The sequence below is a fragment of the Zalophus californianus genome, chromosome 11, assembly GCF_009762305.2.
Source record: "Zalophus californianus isolate mZalCal1 chromosome 11, mZalCal1.pri.v2, whole genome shotgun sequence".
Classification (NCBI taxonomy): domain Eukaryota; kingdom Metazoa; phylum Chordata; class Mammalia; order Carnivora; family Otariidae; genus Zalophus; species Zalophus californianus.
Window position 1 is genome coordinate 39,080,929 of NC_045605.1, and position 20,125 is coordinate 39,101,053.

Consider the following 20,125-nt stretch of genomic DNA (forward strand, 5'->3'; position numbering starts at 1 on the left):
TCTGGTCCTATGATGTAGGTATCTATGAGTCAGGTAGTTGCTGATTCAACAATACTTCTAACAATACGCTTCTAGCACAAAAAGCGTAACATGGATAAAGTATCATTTTTGAAGCTCCAAACTTCTGTGGTTTAAAGCTCATAAGATTATAGATGAAAATGGCTTAGAACTTTTATTTTGAAATTTCTAAATATAAGGCTTTGACATGGAAGACATTTCATGGGCTAGGCACCCCATAAGTCATTACAATTTTTTTTTTGACGGAACTGCATGTTCTAAATTACTCATATACTATCGTATTAGTATCAGGATTGACAAATAAGTATAGAAATGTATACATATTAGGTATTAAAAATGTTTACTTATTTGTTTTATTTTTTTGCTTCAAAGGCCAAGCCTGCTTACTACATTTTCTGTTTACTGCCTAATGTGTTATAGAAGCTCATGAACCTTTAGAATGAAAGAAAATTCTCCAGGAGGGCAAATTCCCCCAAAACAATACAGAAAGGGTTATGTGTTTATACAGCTATTGATCAAGGTGCCCTTTGGAAAAGAAGGACCTTTCACGGTATTTCTCTGCTTGGTAGGCCCTTGCCTTTAGTATGCCTTCACATTTGCTCATTTGAGATACACCAGTGCAGATAAAAGAGTAATCTGTACTATGTGCTACAAGAGAAAGGATTGTTTATTCTAAAATGAGAGCAGATTTACAATACATATAAAGGAGGTGGTCTTATAAAATTTTGCCCTTCTTAAGGAAAATAACTCATTTGAGCAGATCTGGCCAAGAAAGGTCATGGAAAATATCCAAAATTTTACTCCTAAAAAAAAAAACCTATTCATCAAAATATATAATTCCTGATGGTCTGCTGCTCAGTTATAACTTTATTTAAGCTTTTTCTATAAAATTAGATTTCATCTGTGGTTCTTTTTGGCCCCGTTTGGTTTAAAGTAATTAAGAATGAGAGGAATAATTTTTTAAAGACTCCATAATTTTCTACATGCACCATAATTAAGTAAGTGTTGTGAACATGACCTGAAAAAATTACACAGGTGATGTATTTACATGATTTATATTTAAAAGCATATTCTATTTTCCTTGACAATAACATTTTAGGACTTTCTCATTTCATGTTTCTTTTAAATATTGTTCTAGTAATTTCAGGAAATAATCCTCCACTAGATGGTTATCATGTGAAAATAGGCACTAATTAAATTCTATCTCTGTATTTCTGATGGCTTATTTTATAGCCCTGTTATTCCAAATTTTTCCCCCAAATTTTAGGGGTTTGTAGTTTTAACCCATTGCTTCATTCTTGAAATGGCAAAACCTCCTAGTGCCTACATGCTTTGACATGAGGCCAGTTGAGTTACTGAAGTGTTTGGGTAATAGTACTTTATATGTACACTTTTTCTTTTTATAAATTCACGTATATTCAACAATAATAGTCTAACAAAGTATTTCTACAGAAGGACCAGCTTTAACCATGTTTTATGGTTAGTATATTAATTTTTAATATGTAAATGATGGATTAGATACTTGTGAGGGTACTAATTTTTTAGGTTATTATTTTATTTGGCAAACTTTATGGATAGTGAAGGGCAAATCAGTTAAAAATTACCATAAATTCTGAGTTCTGATTAAATCTGATTTTATGATACCTTTCTTAAATGAAGGAAAGTTTACTAAATACACTTATGGGTCTAAGGTAATATGGAATCACAAAAAACTATCATGATAAACTTGATTTTTTCAATAGCTACCCAGGAGGAGAATAAAGGTCAACCCCTCACACTTGTCTCTATGTAATCGTTCTTGCACAAATCCAGGAAAACATCTTTTTCAGAGATACTTCTGTTGCTATTTTAAGCAGCTCATGAGACCTGAGGAGAACTTACATACCAGGTGGTTAGTGGATTCTGCCGAGGAAAATGCGAGCTGCCACAGCCCCAAGCATGCAACGGGTAATAACCGAGTGCAGGACCCACTCTTACTCCTACCTCTGGGAGAGGGCCTTTTTAAAACTTTCTTTCCCTAAGTGTGAGTAAGCAGGGTGCTTCACAGTTAGTCAAGCAGAAAATTCACGAAGTTCTAGTGATTTTGAAATGCCTACCTTAATATCAGTTATTTCACTTGTCTAGAAAGGAAAAACAAATAATTATTGTTTGAATATTATCCAAATACCACATATTTCAGAAAACCTAAAAATAATGATGTAAATATTTTGTTTCTTATTGCTTGAGGTAAAATTTCAGTGCCCATTCTTTAATTCTATGTTTATTTATCCATTCCAATTATTTCAGAAAGAATTAACTATCTCATGGGATTTTAACACATAACAGATAGTTTTCTTTAATGTGAAATCTTTCAAATAATGAATGCTAGATAAGTCACATAATAGACTGCATACTCTTTTTTTTTTTAAAGATTTTTAAGGTTCCTCCCTGACTTTTCTTTTTTTTTTTTTTTTAAGATTTATTTATTTATTTATTTGACAGAGAAAGACACAGCGAGAGAGGGAACACAAACAGTGCGAGTGGGAGAGGGTTCAGAGGCAGGCTTCCCGCCGAGCAGGGAGCCCGATGCAGGGCTCGATCCCAGGACCTGGAATCATGACCTGAGCCAAAGGCAGATGCTTAACGACTGAGCCACCCAGGCGCCCCTAGACTGCATACTCTTAAAGAACAACGAGTTATATTTGCTCTTTTTTTAATTCAATAGACACTTGAGATCTTTCACTTTGGGGAACGGCTTGACTATTTCAATTATCAAAGTCAATACCAAACCTTCACATACAAAAAATAAAAGGGAGCAATTATAAAGTCAACTATCTATATGAATTACAATCCTACATAAAGTGTATGTGATTAAATACTATTTTAATAAGGCATCACACTGAGGGCCATTCATCAGTGGCATTCCATTTTATGATATCCAATTAACCAATTTTTAAACAAATACGTACTGTACATACATATATATATGTGCTGAGTGCTACAGAGGTGATCAAGTATGAAAAAGTGACCCTGCCTTCACGGAAAATACAATAAAACTGAGTAGACAAAATTAACATGTATGAAAAAAATAGTGACTCATATAAAGTGTAATTATGTATTAAATTATGTTACACCAAGTAGAACTCAAATGTTTTCTGAAACAATGAATGGCGACAACTACTGGACTAAGATCATGTAGGAGGTGAGATAAAACAAGGCTCTGGCAATCTCCTTAATGACGTGAGCAATAATTTCCATGAAAATTTATTCATGCCTCTTACACTACAGGTGAGACCCATAAATCCACAAATATTCATTGAGCCCTACCCTATACCAAACCCTGTATGAAGAAGTATAAAATATAGTACACTTCTTCCCTCAAGGAGTCTATGACTGATGAGACAAGACATACAAAAACAATTAAAAAATAAAAGAAGACAATTCAAAACTTGATGCTAAATTGTTATACCTGTTAAAGAAAGTCAAAGAAAGAAGAAGTAAATGGAGCCTAGAGTAATTGAAGATGAATTCATGGAAGAGATATAATTTAATTTAGGTCTGAAGGGACTGGTAGGATTTAGTAAAGTACAACTATGTCTTTACTTTGGTAAAGGAAAGGAAAGCATTCAGGTGGAGGGCATATAATGGATTCATTCACTCATTCCCTCACTCACTCACTCATTGATTTGTTCATTCACTAATCTAACAAAATATTTTTTCACTGCCTCCTGCATTCAGGCATTGTACTAAGTGCTTGGGTACAATGGTAAACTAGGACCATAACTGCCCTCAATGAGCCTACTGGGTAGGGGTTGGGTAGCTGACAAGAAATAGGCAATTTTACCATTGTACTATGATAGATGTTAAGTAAAGGATGTTATGATGGTTTCAAGGACAGACACTTAACAGAGCAGAGGAAAATCAAAGAAGATTTTGTATGACATGTAAAATTTATGCTGAGTTACCTGAAACATTAATAGGGCATGGCTACGTGAAGTAGGAAAAGGGAATTTTTAGCTAGAAGGAAAGCACGTGTGAAGGCCTGGAAGCAAGAAAGGGCATGAGAAAGGACTATCACATATGCAGATAAGGCTAAGACAGGCCTAGCTCTAGCAGAGGATTTGTGTAAGTCACTAAAGGGAAACAAAGTGGGAGAGCCAGATTAAGGAAGCAATGGAATATGAAGAGTTCTGACTTCCTATTGGAAACTGAGCACATGTTCTTGAAAGGAAGGATAACACAAGGAAAGATTATGTTAGAAAAGCATGTCGTGTATGAGAAGTGGAGAGAGCTTGGAAGCCACTGGGTAAAGCAGAGGAAGTAACTTGGAGTCGTTGATGGATCTAGCCTCTAAGGAGAAGCAAAAGCCAACAGCAACATTTGGGGAACGAGTAGAGGCAGGAACAGGAGGGTGGGGAGCCAGTGAATAAAACGGAAGAAACAGAGAGAACCACAGGGTTTTATAACAGTTAGTATCATGCATTTAGAGTTATTCAAACCAACTTACAACCTATGTGATCTTGGATAAAAACTTGCCTAAAAACCTAAAGATTTCATTCCTTTTTCTGTGAAATGAGATTGTCACAGCCAACCACCATATACTTGTTATAGGGATATAGACAGACACTGATATATGTAAAGCATTCAGCAGATTATAAGGCATGTATGTGATAAACACTCAATGAATGAGTAGCAGCTCTTTGTTATTACACGGTTCTCCCAGTTTCCCTCTTTCTCATCTTTGGTCTTTGTACATTCTATTCTCTCACCATGACTCTTTCCCACCAATCCGTCTGGTTGACTGCTCCCCAGATGCCTTTTATTGCTCCCAAGACAGGGTTAGGTAACCCCTATCAGGGTCCCTGAATTCTGAGCCTTCCTATCACTCTCTAGTGTAATTATCCAGGTAACTGTCTGTATCTGGTAATATATGGTCTCCTTCTACTAATATTAAGTTTCACGAATTCAAGGACCTTGTCTGACTTATTCACAACACTCGCATACTGCCAGATACACAGTAGGCATATTCAATAAATATTTACAGAATGAGTGAATGAATGAATGAATGAATGAAAACATTCTGTGGTGACTGTGGCATGCAATAGATAGAGAACCGAATAGAGAGCCCAGAAATAAACCCACACAGTATGGTCAACTAATCTTTAATAAAAGCATCAAGAACACACAGTAGGGAAAGGACAGTCTCTTCAATAAATGTTGGGAAACTGGATATTCACAGGTGAAAGAATGACACTGGACCTCTATCTTCTACCACTCACAAAAAAATTAACTTGAAATAGATTAAAAACTTACATATCAGACCTGAAACTGAAACTAGAAGAAGACAGATGGGCAACAGACACTTGATATTGGTTCTGGCAATGATTTGTTGTGTATGACACCAAAGCACAGGCAACAAAAGCAAAAATAGACAAGTGGGCCTACATCAAACTAAAAAGGTTCTCGCACAACAAAAGAAACAATCAAGAGAGTGAAGAGGCAACCTACAGAAGGGGAGAAGGTATTTTATTTACAAATTATATAGAAAGTATTGAAAATATTGTCACATAGAATCCAGGAATATGTCAAAATTGTTAAAGTAAGACTGGGGTTGAATTTTGTCCCCCCACCAAAAAGAAGATAATGTTTAAGTCCTAACTCCTAGTACCTCAGGACGTGGCCTTATTTGGAAAAAGGATCTTTACGTAGGCAATCGAGTGAAAGTGAGGTCACTAGGGTGGGCCCTAATCCAGTACGACAGGTATTCTACAAATATCAGGGGAAATCTGGACACAGAGAAGGACACGCATGGAGGGAAGACAATATGGAGAAACAGAGAAAGGCCATGTGAAGACAGATCCAAGGAGGATGCCTTGTGAAGACAGAGGACAGGAATGATGTACCTCTAAGCCACGGATTGCCAAAGATTGCTGGCAAATCACTAGAAGCTATCAAGAGGTGAGGAAGAACCATCCTCTACAGGTTTCAGAGGCAGCGTGGCCCTGTTGACACCTCGATTTGGGGCTTCTCTTTCCAGAACTGTATGACAAGAAGTTTCTCTTGTTCTAAGTTACCTGGTTTGTGGTACTTTGTTATGGCAGCCAAAGCAAATGAATACAATGACCAAGAAGGTTTATTCCAAAAATTCAACGATGGGTCACTATCAGGAAATGTGTCAACCATAGTCTATTATACGTCAACAAATCAACAGACAACCCCATGGTGTCATCTATGCTGAAAAGGTATTTGATAAAAGCCAGCAGCAAATCTTAAAAACTCTGAGTAAACTAGGAATAAAAGAATTAAAGAATTAATTAAAAGAATAAAAAGAATTAAGACCATAACCCAAGAACAAATATTATCTAAACAGTAAAACTTTAAAACAATTTCATCTAAAGTCAGAAATTAGACAGTTTTGTCAGCAATCACTATTATTATTTCATATTCTCTTGGTTTTAGCAAATGCAGTATGGCAAAATAACTGATATGAACAGTAGAAAAGAAGAGTTGAAGTTATCTATTTTTGTTAAAGTGATTGTATATCTCAAAAAACCCTAAGAACCCCTAGTAAAATGCCCACTAGAATTAAAAGACAGTCTGGCTTTTTTACTGTATTAGCAATAAGTTCTTACATGGAAAGAGGAAAATATCCCACTTATAACAGTGATAAGAATTATAAAACACCTAAGCATAAATTCTAAAAGGAAGGTACAGAACCTATACAAAGAAAATTGTAAGATTTTATTGAAGAGCATAAACTGAGATATGAAGAAATGGAAAGCCACGTCATATTCTTGGATTGAGAAAACTTACTATTATAAAAGTGTCAATTCTTTTTATTTTTTAAGATTTTATTTGTCACAGAGAGAGAGAAAAAGTGAGAGACAGCAAGCACAAGCAGGGGGAGCGGCAGGCAGAGGGAGAGGCAGGCTCCCCACTGAGCAGGGAGCCCGATGTGGGTTCAGGACCCCGGCATCATGACCTGAGCCGAAGGCAAACGCTTAACCCAATGAGCCACCCAAGCGTCCCCAAAGTGTCAATTCTTTTAAAGTTATATGTAAACTTATTTTGATTCCAAATAAAACCCAACAGGAAATTATCTGGAAAAACTGGATAAACTGAACTTAACTTTCACATAAAAATTAAATTGGGTTCTTGTTTTATATCATATGTAAAATTATAATTCAAATGGATTAAAGACTTAGATGAAAAAATGTAAAAGTCATTGAAGACACTCTAACAAACAGTGTATACTGTCAAGAAGTTGGAAAAACCATGTCAGCCAGGAAGAAAATTCAGAAACTGTAAACAAAAAGATACATGTGTCTGACAGATAAAAGTTTTTTTTTTAAGGTTTTATTTATTTATTTGACAGAGAGAGAGAGAGCACAAGCAGGGGGAATACCAGGTAGAAGCAGCGGGAGAAGCAGTTTCCCCACCAAGCAGGGAGCCTGATGCAGGACTCGATCCCAGTACCCCGAGATCATGACCTGAGCCAAAGGCAGACATTTAAACAACTGAGCGACACAGGTGCCTTGACAAATAAAAGTTGAAAACTTTTTGTATGGTAAAAAGATATAAATAAAATTATAGACAATAAATTTAGGAAATTGCTGTTGTAAATTGACAAGAAAAAAACATCCTAATAGAAAAATGAGCAAAGAATATAATTCATAGTCCACTGCCAATAAATATACAAAAATAATCTCACTGTAGCCAGGGAAGTAGAAATTAAAGTACTACTGAGAAATCACTTTACACCCATCAGACTGACAAAAATTTAAAAGAGTAATAAAACCTCTTGCTGCTAAGGAGGAAAGAAAAAGGTGTGCACATAGCGAGATGGGAGAAATATGATTTGACAACAAATGTTTTAAAATTAAAGCATTCAGGGGCACCTGGGTGGTGCAGTTGGTTAAGCATCCGATTCTCAGTTTTGGCTCTGTTGTGATCTTGGTCATGGGATCAAGCCTCACAATGGGCTCCACACTCAGCACGGAGTCTGCTTCAGATTCTCTCTCCCTCTGCCCCTCCTGCCTGTGTGCTCTCTCCAATAAATAAATCTTTAAAAAAAAAGCATATGTTTCCATTCAGCAATTCCTTTTTTTTTTTTCTTTTTATAAGGGAGAGAGAGGGTAGGTGGGCAGAGGGAGAGAATCGTAAGCAGGCTCCATGCCCAGCGCAGATCCTGGGGCTCAATCTCAAGACCCTGAGATCATGACCTGAGCCAAAATCAAGAGTTGGACGCTTAACCGACTGAGCCACCTAGATGCCCCCAGCAATTCCATTCTTAGGAAGCTGTTCCAAGATATATGTATGAGGGTGTTTTTTACAGTATTGTTTATTTGTGCAAAAATCTAGAAAGAGTTGAATTAATTTGAAATGAATTGGTTCTGAAAAACAGTTGAATAAATTTTGATACACTCACATCATGTGTTATTATTAAGCCATTATACAAAATGAAATAGACCTAAACCAGTTGCTTTGTAAGGATTTGCAAAGGATATTGCTGAGTGAACAAAAATAAGACACAGAAAAGTGTGTATAATGTAAATCCAATTTTTTAAAAAAGTAAAACCCCAAAATAGGTATATGACTACATACCTATATGTATATATATTCACACACATACACACAAACACATGTGAGTTCATAGATATGAAAAAGTACAACATGATACATACTGAAGAGTTAACCTGTGTTATCCGGTGGATGGGGTCTGAGGTGGGTGGAGAAACAGAGCAAAGGAGAAGGGGAAAAGCAAGAAAAAAGAGACTGCATGAAAATCACTAGTGTGATGCAATTTATTAAAAATTCTATATATTCTACATGAGTATATACTGATTTTCCTAAGAAATGAAGGAAAAAAAGATGTTTTCCTCCTGTCTTCTAGAGATGTCCATGATATATAGTTAAAAAGCAGTTGAGAATAATGTACTTATTATACACTTATTTCCATAAAGGGACACTCAGCTCATCCCTTCTAGATGTGTGCACGAGTCAGAAAAAAGTTATAGAAGGCTACACACTGGTTTGCTAGCACTGGATATCTCTGGAGTCCAACCTGGGACTGGAGATAGCAGTGGGACAATTAGCTTCTTCTTTACATATCTTTATGTGTTTTATTTCTTGAAAAAAACAAATCAATGAAGAAAGCCAAATGCCTATCCAAGCCAGTGTGAAGCAGGCTCAGTGTGGGCTGTGATGACGCAGAATTCACACCGAAAAACATTTAGTTTGAAATAAAAAGAAAAATAACACAAAAACCATTCTGTGAGAGGGGAAAAAAAGATACTCATGGGGGCAGGACCCAATTTAAATTTTTGTGTGTCAAGCATTTAGAAATAAGAGTCCTAAATGTCACACAGATTTTATGTAACAGATAGGGAAACCATATATACTTTCCTTTTTATCCAACTGTCCTCCGATCACAGAATCTGTCATCGGGGCCAAAGAAGGCAGAATGCTTGAAGAATGCTTCTAACTCTCTGACACTAGAACACTTACCATTATGGGAACGAGAACCTACTCTCACAGAAATACAGCATCATGGAGAACCCCTACTCCAACTTCCTCACGTCATAGCTGAGGAAACTGAAGTGACCACCCATGTTCATCTTTTAACTTCTCCATTTTCTCAGTGGCAGGAACATTATTTTATTTTAGAATTTTCTCTCAGAGCAAATAAATGCTAAATAAGTAACAATGGTATTTCCTTAGTTTGATAAATAAAAGTTCTCCTATTTACATATAAAAACCCACCTTCAAGGGCTATATTGAATAAGGGAAATGAAAGGCACAGAGCCTGTTTTAGCTGCCCTGTGTTAATCTATAGAGCCACTGGTTCAAACCACAAGGTCAATCCTCAGTCATTCATTTGTTCATCCTCCCTTATATTCAATCAACATCCAGTGAACACTTACTATACCCCTGACATTTCGAGGTGCTGGTGCAACAGACAGGAATAAAACATGGTCCCTGTTCACCATCCAGTCGGGAAGTGACAGGCTACCAAACAAATGAGACCAAAATACAGACCAAGTGTGGATGGACCAATTCACTCTGCCTGGGGTTTCAGGGGTGGCTTCATCAAGGGTAAGGCTGACATGTGAGTCAGGCCATGTAGGATGGAGGATTTCAGAGATAACAGCAGGAGCAAAAGCAAGCAAGTAGCATGTTGGAGGAAACGATCAGAATTTAGCCCAATCCAAGAAAAGAGCAAAGGAGAAAACTCGAAATTCAAATGTTCCAGCCTGAGGATAAAAATTAAGTTCAATCCAAGTGCAAGATACTTTGCCACCCAACCCCTCTCTGCCTGACACAGGAAATGCTTAGTAAATAAGGTCTGGGTAAATCCTGACTAACTCTGTAATCTCTCAGTTCCATTTACTGAATGATTTCAGCATTATTACCATGTACCGTCCGGGGTCTAAATCTCCCATCATTCCTTTCAGGTGTGTGTTTTCCGTTTGGACAGCTTTATATCTCATATCTGAGACCTGAAAGCAGATCGGTAGGTAAAAGTGAATGTAAAATACGTAATAAAAGCTCATAATTGTATTAAAATTAATTTTATTAACCTAAATTTTTTTTTAAAGATTTTATTTACTTATTCATAAGAGAGAGACAGGCAGAGGGAGAAGCAGGCTCCCCGCTGAGCAGGGAGCCCGATGCGGGACGCGATCCCAGGACCCTGGGATCATGACCTGAGCCAAAGGCAGACGCTTAACGACTGAGCCACCTAGGTGCCCTAACCTAAATGTTTTCTAAGTGTAGTGAAGAGAAACACTGATTAGGCATGGTCATCCTAAATCAGTATTTGCATTCAGTTCTCTCTTTGGCAGCCCTCACTTAACCCTCCTTTCCTGATCAGTGCTAAATTAAAAACACATACCAACAATAACGACTCATTTACCTTTTTTTCAATTCTAAAATTCCATTTCTCACTTCTATTTTCTACTGTATGCAAATAAGCACCAGAAAAATCACAATTTATTTTTATTTTTTAAAGATTTTATTTATTTATTTGACAGAGAGAAACACAGTGAGAGATGGAACACAAGCAGGGGGAGTAGGAGAGGGAGAAGCAGGCTTCCCGCTGAGCAGGGAGCCCCATGTGGGGCTCGATCCCAGGACCCTGGGATCATGACCTGAGCCGAGGGCAGACGCTTAACGACTGAGCCACCCAGGCGCCCCGAGAAATCACAATTAAAAAAAAAAAAACGCTCCAATAACACTGCCCATGGAGTTCTTCACTACCTAATTTTTACAATATGCAAATGTAACTTTTATATTTAATTTTGTTCTAATATGTCTGCCAAACTACCCTCTTTCTTTTTGGTGACTATTTCATTTCTTCTAGTGTATTTATTTTTCCCTGATTTCTTCTACTTGACAGTACTTAGACATAATATCTGCTCTTTTATCATATAGGCCTCATTTCTATATAAAACACTTCCCTTGAAATGATTTACTTTCATAGATTACAAAACATATCCTCCTTTTTTTAAAAAGATTTTATTTATTATTTCTTTGACAGAGAGAGAGACAGCGAGAGAAAGAGAACACAAGCAGTAGGTAGTGAGAGAGGGAGAAGCAGGCTTCCCGCTGAGCAGGGAGCCCAATGCAGGGCTCGATCCCAGGACCCTGGGACCATGACCCGAGCCCAAGGCAGACGCCCAACCGACTGAGCCACCCAGGCACCCCAAAATATATTCTTAACAAAAATCTAAAAACATAGAAAAGTATAAAGATGAAAATAAGAAGCATCCGTAATCCAACTACCCAGATCACTGCTAACACCTCTCAATATCTTTTCCTAGAGGCACCTAGTGGCTTGGTCATTAAGTGTCTGCCTTCAGCTCAGGTCATGACCCCAGGGTCCTGGGAGGGAGCCCTGCATTGGGCTCCCTGCTCTGCAGGAAGCCTGCCTCTCCCTCTCCCACTCCCCCTGCTTGTGTCCCCTCTCTTGCTGTCTCTCTGTCAAATAAATAATAAATAAAATTTTTTTAAAAAATATCTTTTCCTCTACAGGTACAGCCTATGCTATTATCCCACCTATGCTGTATTCCTCTGTACTGTACAAATTAATCACAGTTTAAGGTTTATAATTGGACAAAGGTTGACTCTCGTTTTTATAATAGACAGGATTTAAATAGCCATCTTTTTGGTGAAGTGACCCTCAAATGCTTATAGTTATGGAATGGTGCTCTCAAAGCCTCTCGATTTGGAGTAAAAAAAAAAAAAAAAACAGATAACCCCTATGCTTTTAATAACAGGTCACCAATTTGATGATGAGTAAGGGATTGAGGGAATTTCAAAAGAAATAGGAAGAAAGGAAGGGAGGGAGGAGGAAAAAAGGAAGGGAGGGAGGACTTTGAAGTTACTTGCAGGATTTTAACAGTAGAATGGTATAATTGCTGTTTTTTTTAACCAAGAACCATGCTGTGCATTGAATCAATGTTCAGTAAATACGGACTAATTTTCATGTTTCAACATCCTTTTTTAAAACCCCAAGATATGGGGCGCCTGGGTGGCTCAGTCGGTTAAGCGTCTGCTTTCTGCTCAGGTCATGATCCTGGAGTCTTGGGATGGAGCCCCACATCAGGTTCCTTGCTCAGTGGGGAGCCTGCTTCTCCCTCTGCCCCTCAACCCGCTCTCATGCTCTCTCTCTCAAATAAATAAATAAAATCTTAAAAAAAAAATCCCAAAATAAATACATAAAATAGGGGTGAGAAGTATCCACAAAAAGCTGGAATAGAGGCTTTTTTTTTTTTTTAAAGACAAAAATATTAATGGAACTACAGGACACAAATTCAGGAAGAAATCTTTGACTAGAGCATGCTGTGGGAGGTGATCAAAATATGGGTCACAAGGAAATGTTAGGATGAGATTTAATGCAATTATTTTGTGTCGTCACTTTTGCCCTCTTTCTGTTTTGATGACACTTTGCATATTTTGTAAAGGCTTTATGTGGCTCCAGCAAGCATTTCTGTGAGGCTAGTTTCAGACGCAACACCGAGAAATGCAGTGCTTTGCTGGTCATCGAGGAAAACCACGGTCTGCACTGGGCAAGACAGTGACCCGGACAAGGGCTGTCCTGCCTGCTTGCGTACCTGCTGTTTTGCTAACATTTTTTCTTTTATTTCTAACTCCATTTTTAACTGTCTTTCCAGAAGGGCAGCTTTCTTCATGATAGTTGCTATAGTGATTTCCTTCTGATGAAGCTCCTCTGTTAGGTCAGAGATTTCGTTCCTCATTCTTTCCTGCTCAGAGCCATGGTACTCTTCCTCCTGATAGAGTTGGCTTCTTATCTGCAGCAGAGACATTCCGGCAAATATTAACAAATCTTTTTACTTATCAAGCAGCTTAAAGCTTGTGTTCAGTCTTCCTATCCTATGTTAAATCTTTGGCAGGCCCCTCTTTACCCTCCTTTTCTGATCAATGCTGAATTAAAAACAGATACTTACAATAAGTGACTCATTTAACTTTTTTCCTTTCAAATTCAAAATTCCATTTCTCACTTCTATTTTCTATTGTATGCAAATCATCATTTACTACTGATGCTACTTTGATAACTACTTTGACAGGAAGGTGAAGAAAATATTATCAAGCACTTACCTCCCAGCATAACTGAGGGATACTTAGGATACAAAAACTGCACGTAATTATCGTAGACAGTTTGGTGAATTTGGACATACACTCATGTTACTATCACCACAATCAATATAATAAGCATACCCATTACCTCCAAAAGTTTGTGTTCCCTTTTTTGCTTTAAATTTTTTTGTGTGTGTGGTAAGAACACTTAGCATGGGATCTACCCTCTTAAAATTTTAAGTGCATAATTCCTTACTGTCAACTATAGACACTGTTCTAGAACTTTATACCTGTCAAACGACCACTGCAGAATGTGTGGTGGAAGAGCCTTAAACCCACTACCCAGAGGCGGACGGACCAAGCATGTTTTTAGGGAGATAAAACTGGCCTAGAAAGGTTAAGTGATTTGCTCAAGGTCATAAAGCTATTAACTGGCAGAGGCTGGGACTAGAACCTAGGACTCTTAGCTTTAAATTCAGTGCCTTTTTGACTAAATTGTATGTACTGTTTATGACTAAACACTATGTTTTTCAGTATCATGTTGTAATAAATTTCAAACTTAATGTGTGTCTGAAAATGCATCACCTCCCACCCCTTAAGCCTGTGGAGTCTCTTGTTCTTAACCAGGTTAGGCCTCCCCTGTCAGCAGCCTCTGGATCACCGTGGGCCCCTCCCTACCCTTGTCATGCCAAATGCAGTCAGGCAGCAAATTCTGTCCCTTGCACTTCAACTTCTTCTAAATCTCTCCTGTGCTCTCCATTTCTATTACTACTGTCTTGGTCCAGCCTCTTACCACATTTCTAGAAATCATTCACCGTCTCTAATTCTTGAGATTTGGAGATAAAGTAAACAGTCAGCAATCTCAAGAAAATCATAGTCCATTGGGGGAAACAAAAATCAACAGTTACAACACAGAGTAGCAATCAACATCAGTGGTATGTGGTGGAGGGTGCTTAACCCAGCCTGGGGATGTCAGGATGGGCTTCCTGGGAGGTGGGGGACCATCAGACAAATACTGAAGGATGAATGGAAGCCAGATGGAAGGCAGGGATGGAGAAGGACCCAGGGTAAAGAGTGTAGGGAAGACTCTGGGGGCGAGAGAACGCACGCCCAGCGAAGCAAGACGAGTCTCGGGTGGCCAGGGCTCGATGTGTTGTGAGAAATAAGGTTGGAGAGTTTAACGGAGCCCATCCACAAAGAGATTTATATGAATTTCCCCAGGGCACTTACTTCTACAATTGATTTTTTTTCATTTCATCTTTAAAGATTTCAGGATCTATCTGTAAAAGAATAAGGGCACTCTTTCTTTTTTTAACATAGCCAGAATACCAATATAAGATCTTAAAAATATTAGCAATTCCTCAATATCATCAAATATCCAGGAAGTATTCAAATTTAAAAATGTATCAGGACTGTAATGAATGTTTTTTGTTTATCTGAATTGGGATCTAAATATGGGGACTGGCTCATATCTTTATAAAGCCCCTCTTTTGTGTGTGTTTGTGTGTGTTCTACGTAGTCTACATACATCATCTCATTTAATCCCTGCAACTGTTCTCTTCTTTGCGGAATGAGAAGTTAAGTACATAACTTTTCACAGTCACATTCCTGGTGATAGGCAGTCTGATTCCAAGCCCTTACCCACCGTGCTATTAACCCCTATGAGCCGAACCCTGGAAGGTTGTTCACACAGTGGAAAAAGCTAGCGTGGGATGACCTAATGTGGAAAGGATGCATGTCCAGAAGGAAAACCTGATTTGTCCTCAGCTCTATACCACAACCCCTCAGGTGATTCTATTCCTATTATTAATATTTTTGGAGTTTCAGAGTTGGGGGGGCGCCTGGGTGACTCAGTCGGTTAAGCATCTGACTTGATTTTGACTCAGGTCATGATATCAGGGTCTTGAGATCGAGCCCCATGTTAGGCTCTGCACTGGGCATGGAGCCTGCTTAAGATTCTCTTTCTCCCTCTCCCCCTGCCCCTTTAAAAAAAAAAGTTTCAGAGTTGGACATGACCTTAGGGGTCTCATAGTCCAACACCAACCCCATCACTGAACAGATGAGAGAGAGAGAGAGGAAAAAAAAAAAAGACTCCCAGAGAAGGGAATGGACTGGGCCCAAGTTATCCAGCTCCTAAGAGCAAAAGAGAAGACTGGGAGAGAGGAGTACAAATATCCTCACCCTGAGGACAGTGTTACAAGTCTCCTTTCATCTCCAGTCTTCTCCCTCTCATTTTTTTCTTTACAATTTATTTGATGAAACAACAGCGTTCTTCTGTGGTTTGTCCCAGTTTGGATTTTGCTGATTGCATCCCTGTTGTGTAGTTAACATGTTCCCTTAAAATGGAACTTTCAAAATGTAAAGAAAATGAATATACTATTATGAAAAAGGAGTAAACTGTTTTTATTATTTTCAGAGCATTTAGATATTAAAACAACACACTCTACTGCAAAGCTTCCCTCTAAATGAGATTAATTTATCGAGCTCTAAATGACTTTTGGCTTTATTAAAAATGCCAATTTTATCATGAAGTACATGACAAAAATAGTTCTACACTGAAAAAGAGAAAAAAATAAAACACTTGCAAGATTCCTAATACATGGTTCTTGTTGCTTTTATTACAAGAGAACGAAAATACTCTCCACAAACACTTCCTGGGAGCTAAAGCTATTTATATACAATTCATTTGTTACCTTTTCTGCACAGCAGTGCATTACCTAGAGGTCTCTAAGAGCCTATGAAGAGAATTTGTGTCTAGTATTCTCTCCTTCCATATTGAAACTGTGCAATGTCAGTAGATTCCTTATTATTCAAAGTGTTACTGAGTCTATGAGGTTAAGAATGGTGCTCTCTCTCTCTCATTCTCTCTCTCAAATAAATAAAATCTTAAAAAAAAAAAGAATGGTGTAACTATACTTTAGGTGGCCTTAATCAACCTTTGTATCATAATGCCTTTATTGGGGATACCAGCAAAGAAACAGTTTTTTAAAGTTATATGTTTAAATAGCAGTGAAATCATTTTCATGGGATCATGTGAAAAACAAAAGGAAAATGATCATTAATTCATAACAACTTTTCTACACCTAATTTAAAGCTACCTGACAGTCAACTCTGTGGGAGACAGGATTTGTCTTTTGCATCACTGCATTTCCTACAGAAACAAGCAGAATAGCCGTAGTCCTAATATATGCTCAATAAATATATGTTGACTTTATACAAACGGCCACTGAATTTATGAGCCGATACAATTATGGGAGACCTTCACCTTGATATTGATTCATTTGTTCTCCAAATACTTATTTTCACTTTTGTATGTCAGACGCTGTGCTGGGATAGGTGATGATTGGAAGCCATGCCCAGGTTTTCCCTACTTTTAACAATGGTTTAGATCATATAGCATTGAATATTTAGGTGTGATCCTCAAACCTAAAGACCAGAGACGTGGGTAGTAGCCATGGTGAGCTCGTGGAAAGGAAGCCCCTACTGGATTTTGCTAGAGGGAGAAGAGAATATACTTTTTGTAGAGAGTTGAAAGCCACAGTTTTTCTAGGACAGGGCCCAGGTTTATTCATCCTTGTGTTCCTAGGTCCTGGCAGATTACGTGGCATGGGTTAGGTGCTCAGTGACAAAAGGTAACCAATAACAGTAGCAGCCTTCACTCACTAGGCGCCTCCTCTGAGCTAGGCAGGCCCTGTTCTAAGCTCTTTACATGTGTTTTTTAAATGGATTTTAACTTAAGGGAAGAGTATGAGCTCTGGAGTCAGATTGCCTGGATCTGAACCTGACCTCTGCTGCCCGGTAGCTGTGTAATATTGGGGGAAATTACCCAACTTCTCTGTGCCTCAATGTCCTCAAATGTAAAAAAAAAGATAATATTAGTACCTACCTTATAAAGTGGTTGTGAGGAATCAATGAGCTGAGATTTGTTAGGCCCTCAGAGAGCCCCTCCTGGCCCATGGGGAGTGTTATTTAAGTAGCAGGGTTATTGGTATCCCCTTTAAGCCTCATCACAGTTGTATGAGGCAAGTGCTAAGGATCCCACCCCCATCCTAGAAATGAGTCTGAGCAACTTGCACAGGCAACTTCCCCGAGCTTAGGTACCTCCTAGACGGTTGGAGGCCTGAATCTGGGCTCTCATACTTCTCGCCATAAGGTACTTGCAGTGAAGCCAGAGTCTCCCAATGGCACAATGAAGACCTAAGGTTTGTGTTTGTTACAGCATCACGCAGAAAAATGTCAGAATTAGCAGCCTGGTAGGTTATTATCTTAGGGGAAAATACAGAAGGGAAAAGAAGGGAATGAGAAGGAAGGTTTTTTCCCCCTTTTGTGTTCAGGGACTTCAGATCTGCCTGGAAGAATGAAGCCCATTATTTTCCATACCTTGTTCAATTCTTTTTCATGATTTGGTTGATCTAGGGTCACTGAAAACAGCTCTTTCCTTTTCCTTTCTGGTTCTTTAGTAGAAGGTGAATAAGATGATTCAAGTCTACAAATTAAATAATGTGAATAAAAATTAACCTTAACTTGGTAAACTCTCATGATTATATTGTTAATTTACACTATTGTAGGTTGCAGAGATAGATTATTACTTTATTGGAAACATTTGTAGTTCCAGATTGCAAATTCTAATACATTCAGATCCCCTAAGTAGTTACATATTTAACTGAGTGCAAACGGTTTGAGCGAAAAACAAAAGGTAGCAATTAATATGGAATTTCAATTATGTCTTGAAAATTGGCAGAATACTGGGTTTGCATATGTAGATAAGATTTTTATATAAGACTGTTTCCTATAATAAGATAGCTTGGGAACCCCTTAAAAAAAAAGGAAACACATCTAACTTGCTTGTACATCATGGAAAGGAACCATGTCAGGAGAAGTCTGAGGGGAGCAACTACTCCATAAAAGTGACCCGAAGTGACTAAATCTGACAGTCTACCCAGAGAAAGCTCAAATACATCTGTTCTTTGGCTGCTTAATTTATAAAATGGAATTGCCAGCACATATGGATACCAGAGGGGAAAAGCAGAAACTAGTATAAAAGGTACAATTTCTATAGGAAGTTTGGAGAAGTACAAGCAGGTTCACTTCTAGATCAGGAAAGCTGATAAATGAAAAATCATTAAAACAGAAAATAAAGATAGCCAGGCAAGGACAGTAGCATGCTGTCAAGCATTCTATTACTTGACTAATCTAGTCAAGTCTGGCGTTTTGAGGAATGTGTCTACCTATAAGTGAATACAAGTTCAGATTTCCAAAGAACTTTTTAAAAGGTTCCATAAATCACAAACTTAAACCACACAAAACAAAATCTGAGCAATGATAGAGAAATAACTGATGTAAACATTGAAAATAAAGGGATCTCTTAAAAGGTGTAAATTTATAGTGATATCTCGAGGTACTTGTATCTAGACCGGGTGGCCTTTCTTCTGATTATCAAATATATGTGTTAACTATAGAAAACAGAGTGTATCAGAGTATATGCTGCTATAATGTTATCATCGAGAAAAAGCATTGTTGGCACTTTTGTGTATATTAATTGTCTTTTTTTCTATGTATGTGTGTATAAATACATACATGTTTTCCATACAGTTAGAATGTACAACACACATTATTTTTCAGCCCACTTTTGTTTCCTATTCAGTAATATAGTGTGAGCATTGTATCCAATATTCTCCTCCAACATTATTTCAGAATCAGTCTTAAATTTTTCTTATTTGCTTTTATTTGAAAGGGGTGAAAAATGACATTTCCTATTTTTAAATTCTTCCTAAGCAATTTCAGGGAGTGGAATGCTGAACTGATTGGGAAAAAACAAAACAACAACAACAACAAAAAAACAACCTCATGATTGTCTCGTAAATTTCACTGAGCGACTGGAACAAATGTCAAACATCAATGTGGACAAGTTCAAAGGAGAAAATAATTATGCTAATATAACATGCTAATAATAATATATAAAGGAATTATCATTTGTCATGTAGGAAAGGAGTTTTGGAATTATTTTTAGTAACTCTCAGAACGTATCAGCCCAAGGTGCTTCTGTAGCTAAAGAAAAAGGAAAAGGAAAAGCTAACAAAATCTTAGCATTATTGAGAAAGGTTCTGAAAATGAATAAAAGCATTACTATGCTACGTGTATAAAACTGCACTTAGGAGCCTGGGCTACTTCACCTTAATACAACTGGAAAGAAGAAACAGAGTCCAAAGAAAAGAAATCCAACCAGTAAAGAGGCTAGAATCACCTTCATATGAGAACAAACCAAAAGGATGAGAAACTTTCAATGGGAAAGAAGAAGGCTAAGACTAGGCCCAAAGTCTGAAATACAATGGAAGCTATGAAATGATAAATTATCTGTCTTTCCATCAGATCTCAGAATAGAAGAACTGAGGAATACCCTCCAAATAAGAAAACTACAGTTTGGAGACCAAAACAGACACCAACTTAAATAAAGAATGGCATTAGGCACAACAACAGAATTGTATTGGCCAAATATGTGAATAACTGTGAGATTTTAGATGAAGTCATG

General features: G+C 37.7%; 1 protein-coding gene across 14 annotated transcripts in view; it reads right to left on the reverse strand.

The window, feature by feature from the left end:
* DEUP1 (deuterosome assembly protein 1) overlaps positions 1–20,125 on the reverse strand; it is an 82,923-nt gene that overhangs the window by 17,159 nt on the left and 45,639 nt on the right. For 10 of the 14 annotated variants that reach the window (XM_027581430.2, XM_027581428.2, XM_027581433.2 and 7 more), the window contains 4 exons: positions 17,977–18,082; positions 13,113–13,310; positions 10,410–10,496; positions 2,115–2,138 (listed from right to left, as the gene is read on the reverse strand). In XM_027581430.2, coding sequence (XP_027437231.1) covers positions 2,115–2,138; positions 10,410–10,496; positions 13,113–13,310; positions 17,977–18,082 — 415 coding nt within the window. The remainder of the gene's footprint in view (positions 1–2,114; positions 2,139–10,409; positions 10,497–13,112; positions 13,311–17,976; positions 18,083–20,125) is intronic. The other 4 variants (XM_027581436.1, XM_027581432.1, XM_027581437.1 and 1 more) reach the window with 4 other exon arrangements.